The sequence below is a fragment of the Rhamphochromis sp. 'chilingali' genome, assembly GCF_963969265.1.
Source record: "Rhamphochromis sp. 'chilingali' genome assembly, chromosome: 5".
Classification (NCBI taxonomy): domain Eukaryota; kingdom Metazoa; phylum Chordata; class Actinopteri; order Cichliformes; family Cichlidae; genus Rhamphochromis; species Rhamphochromis sp. 'chilingali'.
The window spans coordinates 17,658,667-17,676,649 of NC_137932.1; the positions used below are offsets into that span (position 1 = coordinate 17,658,667).

General features: G+C 39.5%; 2 protein-coding genes across 2 annotated transcripts in view; one reads left to right on the forward strand and one right to left on the reverse strand.

Annotated features, from left to right (window-relative positions):
- The window catches only part of ryr3 (ryanodine receptor 3), a gene marked incomplete at its 5' end in the record, with an annotated part of 113,328 nt that extends 110,617 nt beyond the window's left edge, over positions 1 to 2,711 (reverse strand). The window contains 3 exon segments of the mRNA XM_080882259.1: positions 2,556 to 2,615; positions 2,617 to 2,669; positions 2,672 to 2,711. Of these exon segments, the coding sequence (XP_080738385.1) occupies positions 2,556 to 2,615; positions 2,617 to 2,669; positions 2,672 to 2,711 (153 nt within the window).
- A 2,702-nt stretch (positions 2,712 to 5,413) lies between these two features.
- fmn1 (formin 1) overlaps positions 5,414 to 17,983 on the forward strand; it is a gene marked incomplete at its 5' end in the record, with an annotated part of 28,374 nt that continues 15,804 nt past the window's right edge. Inside the window, 3 exons of the mRNA XM_080882801.1 lie at positions 5,414 to 7,088; positions 11,357 to 11,529; positions 16,343 to 16,451. Of these exons, the coding sequence (XP_080738927.1) occupies positions 5,414 to 7,088; positions 11,357 to 11,529; positions 16,343 to 16,451 (1,957 nt within the window). The remainder of the gene's footprint in view (positions 7,089 to 11,356; positions 11,530 to 16,342; positions 16,452 to 17,983) is intronic.

A 17,983-nucleotide genomic window follows, 5' to 3' on the forward strand; every position in this document is an offset into this window, starting at 1 on the left:
TGCATAAATCAGTGCCTAAATACTCCTTTTTTGTATTTCCAGTGGCCAGAGTTTAATAATGATTAACTGACATATGTTAACAGAGGAGTGTCAATGAATAAACCTTAATCCGATCCAAGTCATGAACTCAATGACTTTTATTCTAAATGAAACGCTCAAAGAAAGCCTGGTCTCAATCAATGAATGCATCATTTCATTGTATCATAAGGTGGAGTATTAATCATCTCCCTGAATCAAAGCAGAGAGTAAGCTTCGGTGGTACAATATTAAGTTTCAGAAGCAACTGCTGTCTTCACCTTTGACAGAGAAACTCTCATGACTGCCAGCTTTCTCAAAGTTACACATCAGCAGCGTTGATGCTTAAAGCAAATCACAATGTCTGGGCCTCTGTTACCATCTGACAAGATGAATCCAAAGCTGGACACTTTGCACATTTGGCCATTTAATTACATTGTTTCTTATGTTTTGTTTTTCCTTAAAATAGCAGCTGCAATTACCAAATATTTGGTCGGGTAATTATTTTCCTTCCATATCCATAACAAAAGCCATACTACAATGTCACTTGTTGGCAACAATCATTTAAAAACTTTTGACCGCTACCTTCACAAAAGACACACCACTCGTGCAAAGGCTTATCCCTAAATGTTCAACAGTTTGTAATGGGGTGTATTTCAATTAGCGCTCTTATTTTAAGGCTTCCTGTGGGGGCACGTTTCTCTCACCACAGAGGTTTGATAACAAGCGCCCCCCCCCCCCCCTCACAAATCGCTGTTGTCATCAAATAACTGGGATGCCATTGTGACAGTAGAATCTGAGAGGCATGTGTCAGCATATCACAGGCTTCACAAATAGTGGGAGCTGTTAAGAACAAGGTCCCGCCTACTGCTCACAATCAGACAGACCTCTGACATATAGATCAGAGGTCATTTATATATCACCATCTCTGGGGCATCGAACTTAAACACTTAAACTCAATGCGACTTAAAAGATCTTACTAGCTATGAAAGCTGCATAATCCAAATATTTGTGGCTCTGGATGAAGTCTCAAAACAAGCCCTCAGTTTCAGCACAATCCTTGACTGTCTAGATTCTAAAAGATCCAAAGAGGGTCTAATGAAAATGACTACAAGTTCCTTCTTTGAAAATAAGAGTCTAGAGGTGTGAGTGATTATTATAGCGGCTAAACTTCCTGGATAGATGCAGTTATAACCAATTTGTCTCCAACAACACATCTAACATTATGGAAGAATTACATTACAATGGCTGGAGGGGTATTTCTACAGAGGCTTCACTTTCTCTGACATCCTGTTGCTTTCCTTTAATTTGTGTATAAAATTAAAATCTATCAGCAGACGTCTGAAACTTGCCTGACTTATGAAATACGTCACAGCTAACAAGCATTAACTTGCTAAATATAGCAGCTCATTCTGCAATTCACTGCAACTTTGATGTCAATCTACGAATTATTAACAGTGACGAATTACAGAAGAATGGAAATCAGTGGCTGCTTGAGCAAAAACATGTACTGTAAATCATTTTGGTACCACTTCAAAAACAGTTAATTTTTATGTCAAGTAAGAGTATTTCTGATCTTTATAATCTCATTAAATTTCTCATTTAGACAACAGATTAACAATAACTAGAAAATTGGCCAATTACAATATATCCAACAACTGAAAAACTCTTTCCAATGTGCAAATCAGCAAAAAGTAATCTAAATGCCTCCTGAGATTCAAACATAAATAAAAAATAAAGCTTCATAAAGAAGTATAAAAAAAATTGTAGCCATCGCTTCTGTCCATGTTGTGGGAGTCATATTATTGCTCACGCAACACCAGGGTCACAAAGCTTCAACAGATAATAAGAATACGAGCGCGGTCAAACCGCTACAATAGCTTTCCCCACCACACCAACATACAAGCTGTCATATCATTTACAAGGATATCTGCTGTGCATAACCACGCAGAGCAGCTACACCGTAAGCAATCTGCGTCAAACAACTAAAATAGTAATCGCAGAGGGTGGATTGCGTGTGAGCACAACTTATTGAAACTCTTCTCCCCCAGGCAAAAGAATATAACCATACAAAGTCAAAACAGCAGCGACTGATTGTGTGCGTTGGGCGAGGGGGGGTGGGCAATGTTTCTCGAGAAATCCAAAAAGGGATGATGGGTGGATGAAAATGAGCAGGGAATGCGTTATTAAACGACATGATGGTGTTCACCTTTTTTTTTTTTTGCCCTTGCACCTGCAGACGGGTCTCATTGAGATTCGCCTCATAAAGAGTCACGTCGACAGGTGCGCCGTGGCCGCGGGGTGCAGCGTGCAACCTGCGGCAACTTCCACAATCATTAATCATGCATATGCGAAAGCAAAGTTAACCGCCGGCAATGCGTTAACAAAAACTTCCCTGATAATTCCCCTCGGATAAGAGATTTCTTTAATTCACGAGCCGTCTGCTGCCTCTGAATGCGTTAATTGGCGACAGGAGACTGTGAAGTGTATGATGTGAATTGGTTCTATCTGTCCGCACCGAGGAAATTTTCTTTACTTACAGTTCTCAAGAACTGGATCTCATCTTCCCCTTCTCCGCCCTCAGCCATGGCTGTGAAGGAGCCTGCTTAGACTCTGGAAGCCACCACTGACTGCTGGCAGAAACGCGATGCTGTGCCTCTCAAGCCGATATTAGCAGAGAGCACATCCACAGCCATATAGGGCAGCCCGGCCGAGCCCCCCTCCACTCCTCTCCTTCCTACTCCTCATCCACTCTTCCTCCTCCTTTCCCTCCCCTCTCCGCGCCCCGACGCCTAGCAGCAGCAGTGCGGATCAGCGGACGGACGGGGCATCAGGGGACGAGCTCCCGGTGGTGCTAGTGGTGATGATGATGATGGCAGCTGATGCTCTGGTGCGTACGAGGATGGGTCCTTGTGCTAAAATAGTATTACTTTTAAAATGTTTGCGGTTTGGTCTCACTCCCTGTCTGATAATGACGCATGCTGGTCTTGACTGGCAGCAGTGGAGCTGAATGCAAAGTTCTGAACGTCCCCGTCTCTCTGTCTGCACCACCATCCTCCCCCCGTCTCCGACACTTAGCAGTTTTTTCAAAAATCTGGAGACTGGTGTAAATTTAGTTTCGAGAAATGCTCTGCAATGTATAACTTAAAAGTGTAAAAAAGTATAAAGAAAATATAAAGTTATGTTTTCACAACGTGGAATCAGTGTAGAGACTTTTAAAAAAAACTTTTTTTACTTGTTTCATGTTGAACATACCTAAAGTGTTGCTTCATTACGTGCTTAAATGCCTGATTTTATGTGAGGAATATATATATATATATATATATATATATATATATATATATATATATATATATATATATATTGTGCTTAAATGTAGTCAGGTTTTCAGAAAGAAATATCAAATTCGATTATAACATATTTATTGCATAAAAGTTGTCTGGGTGTGAAATATTTCACTCACAGTATAACTTGATGCAGTGCAGATTAAATGCAAAAAAAAAAAAATAAAATCAAATAACTTGATATAAAAATTAAGGATTACTGCTCGTGATTCAAAATATTGTGCATGACCAAACTGGTATCTAACTGGGATTTGACTTCGAAGCATTTAACATCCGTCTCTATGCTAAGTAAAGCATTTACAGCATTAGTCAGGTGTCAGTCATGTGGGTTTGAAAAAAAAAAAACTGATCATGAGAAAACGCACTCCACATCATGTCAAGACATGACTGACATCTAGTGGTCATCTTGTGAGGTCCCGGTACATTTTATCACGCATGATCTGTTTAGTTGTTTTCACATTATGGCCACAACAAAAGAATAAATGTCAGTATCATCCAGGAAATTCTGCTCTTTCTTCATACAGTTTAACTAAACTCTCAGTCACTTTTACTGACTCTTTGTACAAGTTGCAACACTATTTACACATTTTCCCATTTTTTCCAATTATGCAATCCTTCTAACGTCTGGTAATTTCGTGGCCTGTTTGACTGTCTTTGACTTGCTTATCTGCTCCAGTGTCTTTATAAAAGGGATATGGTACTCTAATGGTAAAGAATACTCTTTACCATTAGAGTATTCTTTTTTTTTTTCCTGTTTTGGGAAGTGTACAGTGGCCAGGTCTGAAGAGATAGCAGCACTGGCTTGCATGTGCATACATTAATATCACATAATAGGAGATTAAAATCACTTCACAACAACTGTTGTTCCGCATTAAATTTGACACCCTGTTATGCCATTTTTGCATAATCAGATTCATAAGCATCCATCTTCTTTGTCACAGGTATTATTTTTTGTAAAGTTAGTAGCAGTATGAATAGCAGTTTGCTTTCTGTAAATGTTTCTGTGATCCATCAAAGACAGCTGGCCAGTAGTCAGATTAGCCTGACCAGTGTCCAGCTTGGCATGGAAAACAGTTGGCCTAAATACAGTCTCTGATCACTGGACTTCTGCAAGGGCAGATGTGAGTTAAATAATGCAAGTTAAAACTGAGATAAATCAGAACATTTGACAGCAGAATTTCTCTGAGTTTATTCTGAGGTGATGAAACGTAAATAAATACTGAACAATGGGATGTTAGGACTGGAGTGAAAATGGTGTAAAACAGCATGAACCAATATTGAACAACTATGCAATTCATGGTTTGTTTGTTTAATTTATAATATCAAACACCTTTTTGTTTTTATACAACATTATTATTAATTTTAATTCAATTTAAATCATATCATATATTGTCCTGTGGAGCATAGCTGTCTGTTTCACAAGGTTTAGTCAATACACCAATTTTTAACCCTAAAGTGATAGCCTAGTACAGAGATAAAGCATAAATATACTCCTGCAAAACTCTGTGATAACTATTTTGTCTTTCTTTCAGTATAGTTTGAATTCAAGAAGATTACAATAAGTCTAAATCCCCACCGGGCCTGCCGTCTGTTAGTTTTTCTGCTTCTGTCAGTACCTGTCAGGCATCAGGGAATTAGTGGTAGTGATCTTTAGGTGATCAGCCAATAGAATTTGTCAGAATTTTCAGCTTGCACCAGTGATTGGCTGATCCTGTTGTATCAGTGGGCGTGGAGTTGTCAGTTACCTCAATGTCACAGTAAGTGCAGCTGAGTGCAACAGAGGGGTGACCTGGTGCTTCAAGGAGAGACACTACTGTTCGCTACGAGTAAGTGGACATTTATCCATTTATTTTCATCCTTTTATCCTTTTTTTTTAGGTTTGCAATCATTAATTAGTCATTTAAAAAATATATTTAAAAAATGAGCAAAACATAATTAACTTATTGTTAGAGTGTGTAACTGTAAGTCTACACAAGTTCAAGTACTTTTTTAAATGGTCTGAAATAAATGTTTCTCTGTTCGTCACTGATCGTCTGTGATAATTAAATAAAACCATGCAGAGGACTTATAGCAACTTACACCTCTATAGACCCATCAAAGAGAGGAGCTGCGTGAGTCCATCCCTCTCCCCTTGCAGGAGTCTATCGTCCCCCTCCAAAACCCCCGCCAGCTTCCAACAAAAACTGTTTTCTAAGCGCTGGGAGGAGGGTCCAGCTGAAACAGCAATGCTTGGCCACGCAGACAAATCTGGCCTCACAGACTTTAAAGAAACCCTCAGAGCATTGGATGACTCATCTGAGAGCTGCTGGCTTACAGAATTGTTACCGTTGTGTTCAGATTGCCAGGCTTTCATGAGCATGGGCAACCAACTGGGAACCAAACCTAAGCCAAATTGTCACAGTTACACAGAAACTTGGGATGCTTTATCAAACTCCCCCAGAGTCCAGATATCTTGGAAGAGAAGAAGAAGAGCTGAAGGGCATGTTTACACCAGTGACCTTCAGGATAACCTCAAGATGGTGTCCGGGACTCCACGGGCACCTCTGAAGGCAAGGAGACTGAGGAAGCTCCAGAGGTTGAGGTCTTCTTCCTTTGAGGAGTGGGATTTTGAAGAAGAGAGACCTATCATTTGCACTCCCACAGTAAGAAGGAAGAAAATTATTAGGAGAGAAAGAGATGATATAAATACTTTAACGCACGAGTTAAAGCCACTCTGGAGAGTAAAGTTGCCTAATACTTCTTCTGCAAGCTTATCTAGATCAAAGAGCGAAACAGTCCATCTCTCTCCCAGACAGAATATGTCTGAAGAGGAAAAATATACTCCTACTGACTCGGACACTGACCTTTCTGAATATGACAATGAGATGTACTCAGTGTTTTTCTCCAACACTAGTATGGAGGCAAAGAGTAACAAGACTGCAAGCCAAAAACAAGATGAAGAGAAGGCAGACATAAAGTCCTCTCAGCAGAGGCTTGAGGTGATGGGGCAGAGAGCTGCAGCTCGGCGAGTAATGGGCAAGATTGAGGAGGTGGAAGGAATAATACGCCGGGTGAGTCTCACCAGTTTGGACTGGATCAAGGAATGTCATAAAGGAGAAGAAGAACCTTACTTTCTCTCAGATGGATGGAAGACACAGGTGTCACTGCAGAAAAGTCGCAGAGCTGAAATCAGTACTCAGTCCCCACTGGAGGACCAGAACAGGGAGTCCAGTGGGGACAAGCCTCTGTTTGTTGAGGAGCTTTGTGCTCTGGGTGACGCTCTGAGACGGAGTCTGCAGCAGGCCCTGAGGATGGAGGGATCAAAAGCAGAGAGTGAAGGCTTTAAAGAGCCCGAGGAGACTTTTTGTGAGCAGAGCCACACAACAGAAGGGTCTCTGAATCCACAATCACCTCCTTACCTCATCAACTCTGTTGTGCCAAACAATGCCTCATCACATCCTCTTTTAGCAGGTGGAAAAATCTCTCCTACGCCCTCTCTGTCTGAAAACCTGGAGGTTTCTCCAATTAAATCAAGCAGCTTAGAAAGACTGTCCCCCATGCTGCCGCCTATGCTCATATCCAGACTGAGCACAGATGATCAGCAAGCAGAAACATCACACAGAGTTTGGACTGAACCACTTGAAGACACCGCAATTATTTGTGGGGCTCGAGACGGTGAACGTGCCAGAGAAAGTGATCACAGGGACACTCAGGAGCAGTTTACAGAGAAGGATTATCTGCTCTCTTCAGGTAAAAATGTTAACAAAAAACAACAATTTAGATGGATGGAGGCTGTCAAGTGGTAGGTCATTGTAGTGATATGATAGTCTTACCCAAAACTCTAATTTCCAGAATAACTGGTGGAAGCACATTAGAATTAAAACAATGGTAGACGGTGGAATTATGACTATTTCGTGGTATTTATATCTTGACTCTGATAAAAAAACAAAAAAAACATAAACTCTGTGCCATAGAATACACTGTTTTATTGGTAGTACAACATATTTTATGTGGCATAAAAACTCCTTAAAAACAACTGAAATGTATTGAAAGAGCTATATGAAGCTATGCTGTTGGATGCCAACTTGCTGTGCACAAATCAGACTTTCATTTCTCATGTTACCCATTCCTTTGGAAGTGTTGTTATGAATTGAATGAGTAATGGGAACAGTTGTTATATGTAGCTGAGTGCTGGCTGGAGCTGATAGGTAAACAGGACCATAGCTGGGCTTTATCCAGGAAAATTAAATGGTGGAAAGCTGGGTGAGGAAACTGTTACGCTGACAAAGATGTTATGGAGATATTCGTGAGACATAAAAATAAAGAATTACTTAGATATCAAAAGATAAAGCAAGCAGCGTAGTCTATAACTTGAGGCTGTTAATAGATATTATCCATAGTGTTACTGCAGTGTATAATATGAAGAGACGAGCCAGGTTTTTAATACTTTGGCACAGTAATATTCAATCACAGTCCCAACTATTTTACTGCTAACTGCAGAGGTGGGTGTGGGGCAGAGGAGTTAAAGCTTTGATGTATCGCAGTTTATCCTCAAAAGCATATTTTCTGTAGTTTCCATGAATCCTGTCAAGTAGAAAGTGAAAGGTGTAATGAACTATTTTAAAAAGGTCATACCATAGACGTCACACTGGGCTCTCTCTCAGATAATCTTTCGTGGTCATTAAACATAAAGTGGACTAAGCTGAATAAAATACCTTCAGAAGGTTCTCAGCAGGAGTAAAGTGTGTGTGTGTGTGTGTGTGTGTGTGTGTGTGTGTGTGTGTGTGTGTGTGTGTGTGTGTGTGTAAGAGCTCAGTTTAACTATTAGTAGTTGATTAGTGAAGTGAACATTAGAGGAAGAGCAGATGGTGTTAGAAGTGGTACATGGTGAGGCCTGACTGTCAGATTTAAACATTGATTAAAACACTGATACAAATGCTCTAAACGAAGTCTTTGTGCAATCTCATCCACTGCTGTAGTCTTCTCTGGGTTGTTAAACACACACGCACATCAGATCTAACGGATGTGTGGCAGTCTGTGAATAATGACCCCTTGCTGCTCTGACATACCATCATAACTGAGTAAGCGTGTGTTCATTCAGGCACAAAGTACCGGAGAGCACCTGATTTGGACACACTTGTAATCACAGATCTGTTCTGACTGAAATGTGCCATAAAACAGCTCGTGAACACCAGTTCAGAGTCAGTATCAAACCTTTGCCATCCTTCTAGTCCACCGGGTTTAAAATAAGTATTCAGTGATAAAAAATGTGAATTAAAAAAAATATGTAGCCTCGTTTAAAACAGAAAGAAAACAAGGAGGGGAAATATTAAAATCAAAACACAAGGTAGCCTAGTCAGGAAGGAAATATATAAAGTCAAGTGAAAAAGAACGTGTAGTTTCTTGGAGCATGACTCTAATCTTAGGGTGATTTTGCTGTCCTCTCCTGGGAAGCTTGAAGCGGTCATTAAAATTTTTCAACTGTTAATAATCTTCTTCATCATGGAACGATTGATGTCAAACTGTTTGAAAATGTTCTTATAACTCTTCTGAGTATAGCAGCAATTGCTGGTATGTTTCCTGTGTGGCATTGTGTTAACACACCTAAATGCTCGAGAGGAACCTGCCAAATCTGCTGTGACACAGGTGGACACACTTGCTGATGATTAGTAAACCAAGTGCATGTTAATGCATCAGCAGTACCTGCAAAATAAAACAATTAATAAATAAACATCAGCTAACAATCCATCTATTCATCCATCTGTCCGTCTGTTCATTCATACATTTTTTTTTTATCTACTTAAGCAATTTATAAGCTAGAGCAGGGGTGAGGAACTCCAGGCCTCAAGGGCCGGTGTTCTTGTGTCCTTGATCCAGCAAAGCTGATTCAAATGGCCAGATTACCTCCTCAACATGTCTTGAAGTTCTCCAGAGGTCTGGTAATGAACTAATCATTCAGGTGTGTTGACTCAGGGTGACATCTAAAACCTGCAGGGCACCGGCTCTTGAGGCCTGAAGTTGGACACCCCTGAGCCAGAGCCTCTCCAAACCGACAATGAGTGAAATGTTGGCTACACACTCAACAGGTCTCTAGTCTCTCACAGATCATAATTCTGTATGACATTTTATAAGCTACAAATTATTTGGCCACAAAATCAAAATTTGAATGTTGTGAAAAAAAACCCCATTTTTAAATACCGAAACATTATCAACAATAGTTTTATAACTTTTAATCCGAGTGTGCACTCAAATCCATCAAACGTCTTTGATGTTTATAGGGAGAGAGATGAAGATGGTATGATGATGGAGTATTTTCAGAATTTGGGATCAGTTCAACTGATTCCAAATTCTTTAATCCTTTTTCAGTAAATGATTAATAGCAGGAAACTGCTGGTCTTTTCACTTTGAAGTCAAACTGTGCAGCCAAATGGGCTTCAAGCCTGTTTTTAAAAACTAACAACTCTTTTACTGTGCGGTGTCCATATACAGACAGTGTAGATTTAAATTATTTTATTTAAATATAAAATAATTTAAATTAACTCTTTAGGGAAATACAAAGGGAACGCTTGAACTCATTTGTACATGGAAATACTTGTTAATAAATGCATGTTTAGCAGAGTCGAGCATTCCCTCAGATCAGCACAGACTCTGTTGTCTCGCTTCATTTTTGTAGCAATAAAACTCTGTTCAGACCAGGCAGCAGGGCTGCTAGCTGAACAAATAGGATTAATTCTCTAAGCTTTGTGAAATACAACCAATGTGTGGAGGACGGCGATTAGTGAGAGGAGAAGAAAGATATTCAGAGCCTTCTGGGGGTTATCTTCATAAATCCAGTTTTCTGTTCAGTGTGGTCAAACTCGGGGCGATAGCACATTTCTATAAGCGGTTTAATGTTCTGGAACGGTTATGTGTCCTCTGAAAGTGACACAAGTGTTTCTGATAGCATTTTATCTGAAAGTATACTCACACATTTACTACAGTCAAGCTATCATTAATGTATTTACTTAGGATCTGTGTTTAAATACACTGTTGAGATATTTGCCCTGTGCATTACTGTTTTGCTTTGTTTTCTACCTAATGTTTTACTTTCATTTCCACTAAATTGTATGTTTTATCACTTTACAGGTTGAGATTTTTGCAAACAGAACATATAAAAAAATATAAAACTATAATAACAGCAATACATTTTATAATAATAATTAGAGTTATATATAATAATTGATATAAAAAATCAGCCCCACCTAAACTAAGTACAAACTGTAAAATTATATTTTCCATTAATACATCAGACAATGTATGTCTGTGTTTTTCGGCACTGAGCACTCCCACATTTTTTAACTTTAGGTACATTTGATTGATTATTTTCTAATAAAATTTTAAATCTTGGTTTTTATTTGTAATTTTTCACTGTCATGGCTCAGTATTTGAATACTTCCTTAATCACTGGCTTAATCGTCACCTTTGAGGGAGGAAATTAATGTAAACACACACACAGCTGCCTTTTACTGAATCTGGTATTTTTCCTTTCCTGACCTTTCCTGAAGTCTGTGAGAACCATTATTATATGGACCAATGTGGGATTAAAACAGTTCAGAGTGGCAGTCTTGGCTATATACTGATAAGCATTCATCATGTTGTGGAAACTCTGGAACATATTTAAATTCAAATTATGAAGCTGCATAAAACCTTCTCTTCCTCTCTAGACTACTTTTAATGGTTGTTGAATTTGCTCATTTGCATAAAGAATCAATCAGCGCTTAATTCCTCATAGAGCAGGAGTGAAATTTTGTCTTGTTTATGAAATGCTAAAGGTTAATGTAAGATTTCTTAGCTGAAGTTCTTTGTTACATCCTCATGGTGACACTAAAGCTTAACATGCAGCATTTGCCAGTGGTGTGCAAAATTAGTTGGGCTTCAAAGTTTAAAATCAGCTCTCTACCTGTGATATTAAAAGACCTACAATAAACTAAGACAGCCTAATTTGCTTCCAAAACTAATACAAGGTATCTTTTCTCCAGATGAAGCTCTGCAGAGGCAGGAGGAGATCTGGCAGCAGGAGATCGAGGAGTCTCTCTCTATCTGCAGGTCACTTTCCGATCCATCCAGACCCAAACACATTGATTTCCTGCGCATCACTGCCCCCGATGATGACATCACTGACACACCCACACCTGTGCCCCAGGATTTGAGGGTGAGTAGAATGAAAAGTATGTGCTCTGAGCTCATCTCAACACAGCACAGAGTTTTAGAGTCTAAAGGTGGATGATGATGATGATGATGATGATGATGGAGCAGTTGAAAACAGCAGCCACTTTTGCAAAGTATTAATGGCACTGGTATGTCAGTTGTAGGATCAAGAGGCTGTGTTCTGTATATGGCATTAGGAGAGTGAGGCATGTAAGCATGGAGCTCTACTAGCTCAGAATCAGACTCAGAAAACTTTATTACTTGCAGTCTGTGCTCTATATTTAAGAGCAAAAATAAATCAGTGGGAAAATATTTTTAATTCAGTTGCATTGAGAGTGCGGTTAACTGCTGCGATTAACGGCTCACTGTGCAAGAATACGAAAGCTGTTTTTCCCAGAACGTAATTTGATTTCAACATACTGCACACACTCTTCATTCTGCATGTGTGAAAAGTTACAAAGAGTCTAAGTGCCGTTATTGTGATGCCTTAATCTAATTTCAGTGCCGTTGTTCTCTGTAAACCTTCCTGAAATAAATCCCCGTCTGCATCAGTCAGTGCTGCATCACTATGGCAATGAACTTGTCCTTGCTTTACAACTGTGTAAATCCCAGCCTCATGAGCCAGTCCAGGGCTACAAAGAGCTCTGTGTTCCCTGTAGTTGCATAATAGAAGGGATTTAACGCAACTCTGTAAGTGCATTGTAGGAGAGACGATAAGCACTAATAAATTCAATACTTCCTTCCTTCTGTGTGCGTGCATGACTAACTTTGCTGAAAATATTTGAAGTTTTGTTTAATTGTTTTGGCATTTTGAATCTTTATTTGACAGTATGAAGAGAAAAGAGTAAAGCAGAGAGAAACAGGCAGGAAATCATCTGGGACAGACAGGTGTTCTGTTTAAGATTAAAAGAAAAGATTACCGAACAGAATATGAAGAATTGAAAATATCACTGAAGTTAGCATGTGGTTACTTCTGTAATGGGGTATTGTACATATTACACATGTTGTTCCCACCACATGTGTCACAAAGAACTTTCCATCTATTCCCCCCAATGCCCCCAAACTGTTCACACTGAAGGTGCTATAATACTTTGAAGATGTAATTTACATGGGATGAAAAACAAATGCACATGTTCAGCAACAATATGCAGTAATATATAGCTGTCACTGCCACTTGCAAGCAGGCCAATAGTCTGTTTATTGATGTGCTCTTCTTATACCCTTTATCTGGGACTTATCCAACTGCAGAGTCACTAATGTCACTGTGTGTGTAACCCAAGTGGCTGATTTTAAGTGGCTCACCATTTTCAGTGAGATTTGTGCATCCATTTGAAAGCGGAAACTGATTCTATTTTATACATTTAGAGGACTACAATGCAATCATTTAATTTAAGCTTTAAATATTTTGTTTAGTTGTGTGATTGAAGCTAATTTCCCCTTGTGGGACTAATAAAGGTATCTTATCTTATCTTATCTATTCCTTCTGTTGTGGACGCAGTGAACTGTAGCAGTCAGTACAGTCCTAATTTATATTACAGCCTGGAGATTTATAATCCAGCACACACTGTAGTTGTTCAGCATGAAGCTAGATGATTTTTAATCTCACAGGATTTTATGGATGCATTCCTGTTTCATAAACATACAAACTCACATAAAGGCCACAGTGTCCCTCACCAAATGAATGCAAAAAACCACCTTATTAGTATTCATAAGCTTTAGTATAGCCCTATTAAGAACTCATTGCAGGGTGTGTAGGCATGCATCAAACATATGGAGTACGATATCTATTAGAGAAATGTACACAGTGTAATTTGATACAGTAAAGATGTTATCACAGATGAGGTTTGTCACTAACCTGTTGCCTCTGATAACATTCAAAGTAAATAAGGGTGGATCCCAAGAGCTAAGAATAACTCAAACACAAAGGAGGAAGTTTGGACTCTTATTTTGATATTTTGTGTTAAGCAATCTACCCAGTACTAATAGTAGTGAAGATATTAGTATGAAGATAGTGGTCATTAACTCTACTACCTAATTTTTCATTTTATTTAGGATAATTAGTTGTTTTTGCTTTTTTTAAACATATATTTTAACAGCATATTTGTTTGCTGATTTAATTATGGCCATTTGGTGACTTTCCCTGCTTATTACCTTGTTTTGTTTGGATCTGTGTCACCAACTTGAATGTTATTTCAAACCTACTTACTATTCTCTGCTTATTTATTCAATTTATGCAACTATTTTATTTATAGATCAAGTTTCAGAATACTCTAACTAAAACATTCAAGTGAAAACTGTCACTATTTTCACTTTTCGTTTCCCGAAACTTTAAACAAACCTTCTCTGTCGATTGATCCTGTATGCAAGTTTCAATATGAGCTGATTAACAGTGCCGTGTAGGTGGGGTTAGACCCGCTGGGATGCCCAGATTAGCCAAGCATTGCTGTGTACCTGCAGGGGAATTGAGAGACCTCCCTGTAACTGTGGATTTACAGGCCAAGCATTTAGCAAGTGATCCCTGGCAGTCCTATTTACCCTCCTTCAGCTCTGGGTGTGGTGCTCCTCCATCTGTTCTGCGTGGCTTCCTTTGCCATACGGCTCACGGATGTCAGGGTGTTGTCGGAAACAACGGCTGGACACACCATCTGTTTCCAATTACTCTGTGACAATCCACAGGATGATGTCCAAGGTGCTGCTCTGTAAACTACTATAGCAGGTACAGAAGAGCCGGAGGGAAAAAGGAGCTGGAACTTAACTTCAAATGTGGCTGAGCTGAGTCACTCCACCACACAGAGCCATGGAGCTGAGCTTGGAAACCTTTTTTTTTCCATGACTGGATTTCTCTCTTGCCATTGGTCAGTCTGAGTGACTAACAACTACTTCCAGTTTTAGGTTTGGAAAATTTGCACTTTGGAAAGGCAAAAAGGCACTGTTAAAACACAGCGTGGATATGCTTGTTTCTTTTCGACAAACAGGGGCACAAAAACAGGTTGGATTTTCAGGAATAAGACTTTAATTAACTCAAACATTGCTTGCATTTGTTTATTGATTATAATCTGACGCTGCATGATACCGGAACCACGTAAAGAAGTGCTGCATGCTAAACGGAAGTCTAACTATGAGCAGTCGAGTTTCTCTAGCACTTCCTACTCACTATATTCTGGATAACTTCACCTGTGACTTGCAGTAAATGGAGCAGCCCGAAGCCACCCTGGAAATTTTTAGGAACCTCTCTGGGGGAGAAACTGAAGACATGATGCAGGAAGATATCAGTGGTGATCTGAAGAAAAATGGGGATGTGGACTTTACAGATGCTCTGGAGCATTCTAGTGATTTTTTGTCATATGTTATATTGCGTCATGCAGAGGAAAAGACCTCTAACTCACTGGGAAATTCAAGCTTGAGGGAAAAAGGAAATGACTCAGACATAACAGAGGAGGAGAGGAGTCATTATAAAGTAACCGAGCAGCAAAGCGTGGCTGTAAATACTGAAAAAGGCCTCGAGAAACAGAGCTTTGCAACAAATCATGACCAGAATAACCTGTCAGATGAACACAAAGTTAATGGCTGCAGCAAAGAGGGTTGTCACATATCACAGAATCCACTGGATGAAAGGGCCTTAAATGAATCTCTGCAGACAAGTTGTCAACACATTTCAATTGACTGCATGGATACTGATGGTGATTGTGTTGTATCCATCAGTGCCACGGAGGATACTGAAAACAGCAATGAAAATGCTCAAAGGGAACACTGCCAGGAAGATTCTGACACAATTACTTCCACTTCAGACATGAATTTTGATCCACAGATATGTGGAAACACTGGGCCATTGAAAAGTAAACATGTAGTGATAACTGTGACTCGAACAGGACCCGCGCTTGAAGAGCTGGAACAGATCTTGGATGAAGCTGAAGAGGAGGAGTCAAAAGATGCAAATTCAGAGACTCCCAACTCACCCCCCCATCTTCCCAGTCTAAAGGATAATTTGCCAGAGATGACAATAAAATCTGCAACTAATAATCCTCCACCTGACTCCACCTTCAGCAGAGCCACCTTCTCCCCGAGCTCCCCCGCAGACAAGCAGATCCAGGTCCCGGCTCTCTTCAGCGGCCTTAGGGTCCTAAGGAAGGGGGTCACTGGACCAGAGCATGACACCATGGCCCACATTAAGCCATCTCCTGTGGGAGGACGAGGGGCAGATTTCACAGAGAAGCAGAAGGACACCAAAGTTCCAGGGAGCATCTTAGACCAGATCTCTCATTTTCTGAGTCGGGAAAAGAGAGGAGATGAGAAGGAGGTGTTGGAGGCTGAGGGAGACCGGAATGAAACAAGGGTGAATGGAAGTGAAGATAGCCAAGAGGAGGAGAAGAAAGAACCAGAAACAAATAAAAATACAGAGGTTTCAGAATCATGTGAACTTACAAAACCTTCCATGTCCAGTGCAGAGGCAGCTTTTGATGCCTTCAAGGCCTTCTTCACACCAAAGCCTTTAAAAAAGGACCCAGGAGATAAAGTTGTCCTGGAGGCATTGAGGAAGAAGATAAGAAATGATAAAGATGTACTTAAAACACTTTTTGAGAGAACCTCAAGTAAGACTCCTGAGAAGGACCCACCTGATGACAAAGTAGGAATTAGTCCTCTCTGTGATTTTTGTTACTTTTTAAGATTAAATCAGGCTAAAAATAAAAAAACAAAGCAATTCTGAGCGTTGTGCGTGTTTTTAATCACAATTCATCAGTCATTTTTACAATGTAGCTGCAACTTCTGTTATTAATTCTGTCATTAATAATATCTGCTGTCAATTTTCTCACTCATAGTCAGAGACATCGAGCCCAGGTGAAGGAGAGGAACGAACTCCTGGTCGCCTACAAGCTGTGTGGCCACCTCTTAAGGAAGAAAAAGTTGGGCTGAAGTACACAGAAGCAGGTACAGACTAATGTATGCATGTCATAACTTGGCATGAAAACATTACTCCATATAAATCAACCCAGGACATTAACATTACACCTCTCCAAGTTCTACTTTCTAAGTTTATTCTTCAGTTTATCAGTGTCATACGGTTTGCTAATGCTGCTGAAGAAAGTAACTCCATCAATATGTACTATGAATAACTTCATATTAATCGTGCTGCCAATAAGTTACTCAGAAGTATGTGTCAAACAAAATTAAACAGAAGGAACAAAAATAAAACTCGATTCCTCACATTTTTTTTTTTACAATTTGTGTATACAGGTCACATTTTGACAGCATTTAAAATTTGCTTGAATTCAAATATGTACAAAAACACATCTTAAGGGAATTTTGGAAATGTGGTAACAGTTTAAAGGCTTTTTAAAAAAATAGAAGTATGATTAATTCTTTTTTCATGTTGAATGATGTGAACTTTAGTGTCAAAAGAAGAAGCAGCAGTTAAAGGTAATGGTTCTGAAATGGATTTAATGAAGTGAATATTATGGATTGGTTTATAGTGCTACTCCTGTTCGGCTGGGGCCTTTCCATGTGCAGTTTGCATGTTCTCCTCTGCCTGTGTGGGTTTTCTTCAAGGACTCTACTTTCCTCCCACAGAAACAATGCATGTTGGAATAACTGGTGTTTTTCACTGGGCTTTGTAAAAGTTTGTGGTTGTCAGGGTGAGCGTACCCCCTCTTTGCTATGGAATAGACAGACTTTAGCCTCCTGTGACCGTACGCTGGTTAGACTGTTAAGGAAAGGTATTCACCTCACAGTAAAAAGAGAATAAAATCTAAATAGAAATACTATTATTATGTGAAATTCTACACATTGAATATGCATGACAGAGAAGCAGTGTCTAGCTACTTTACAGTGTGGTGGATGTAATATCAAGCTCGATTGCAAAGGTAAACTGAACTCCACCCGCAAATGTGTAAACATCTACAGTCTGACTCCATCTGTAAAAGCAGTTCTTTAATCACACACTGTACTCTCACCGTAGTCTTTTTGGGGGGGGGGCTAAAATTGCTGAATAGTTTGTGATTATAAATCACAGTTTACTTGCATTTTAAAGGCATAATCTACTCCTGCTTGCTTTTGTATTTTAATGGATGAGTTGATAAAATTTCTTTGTTAATTGTTATCCACTTCACAGTAATCAGTAAGATTATCGAACACTGTTTGAACAGGGACAAAACCATGTGTACACGCCCATATCCCTTGACATACACTCCCTGTAGACACAGTGAGGAAGCCTACAGTAAATATACTTTCTAACTGCCCTTTTACTATCTCAGTCATCTAACAGCAGATGCTGTAAATGTTTGCTTAGACAGATGCCAGCCTCTATAATCTGCGAGCCTGTACTAGTTTACAGTTGGGACTCTGCTGCCATCATGTGGTAACAGGTTGCATTGTTTTCATCTTTTGTGGGTTGTAAGCAGCCACTAGTCTGACTTATGTTCACAGGAATAAAAATACTCTTACAAACTAGGCTTGTGATGATT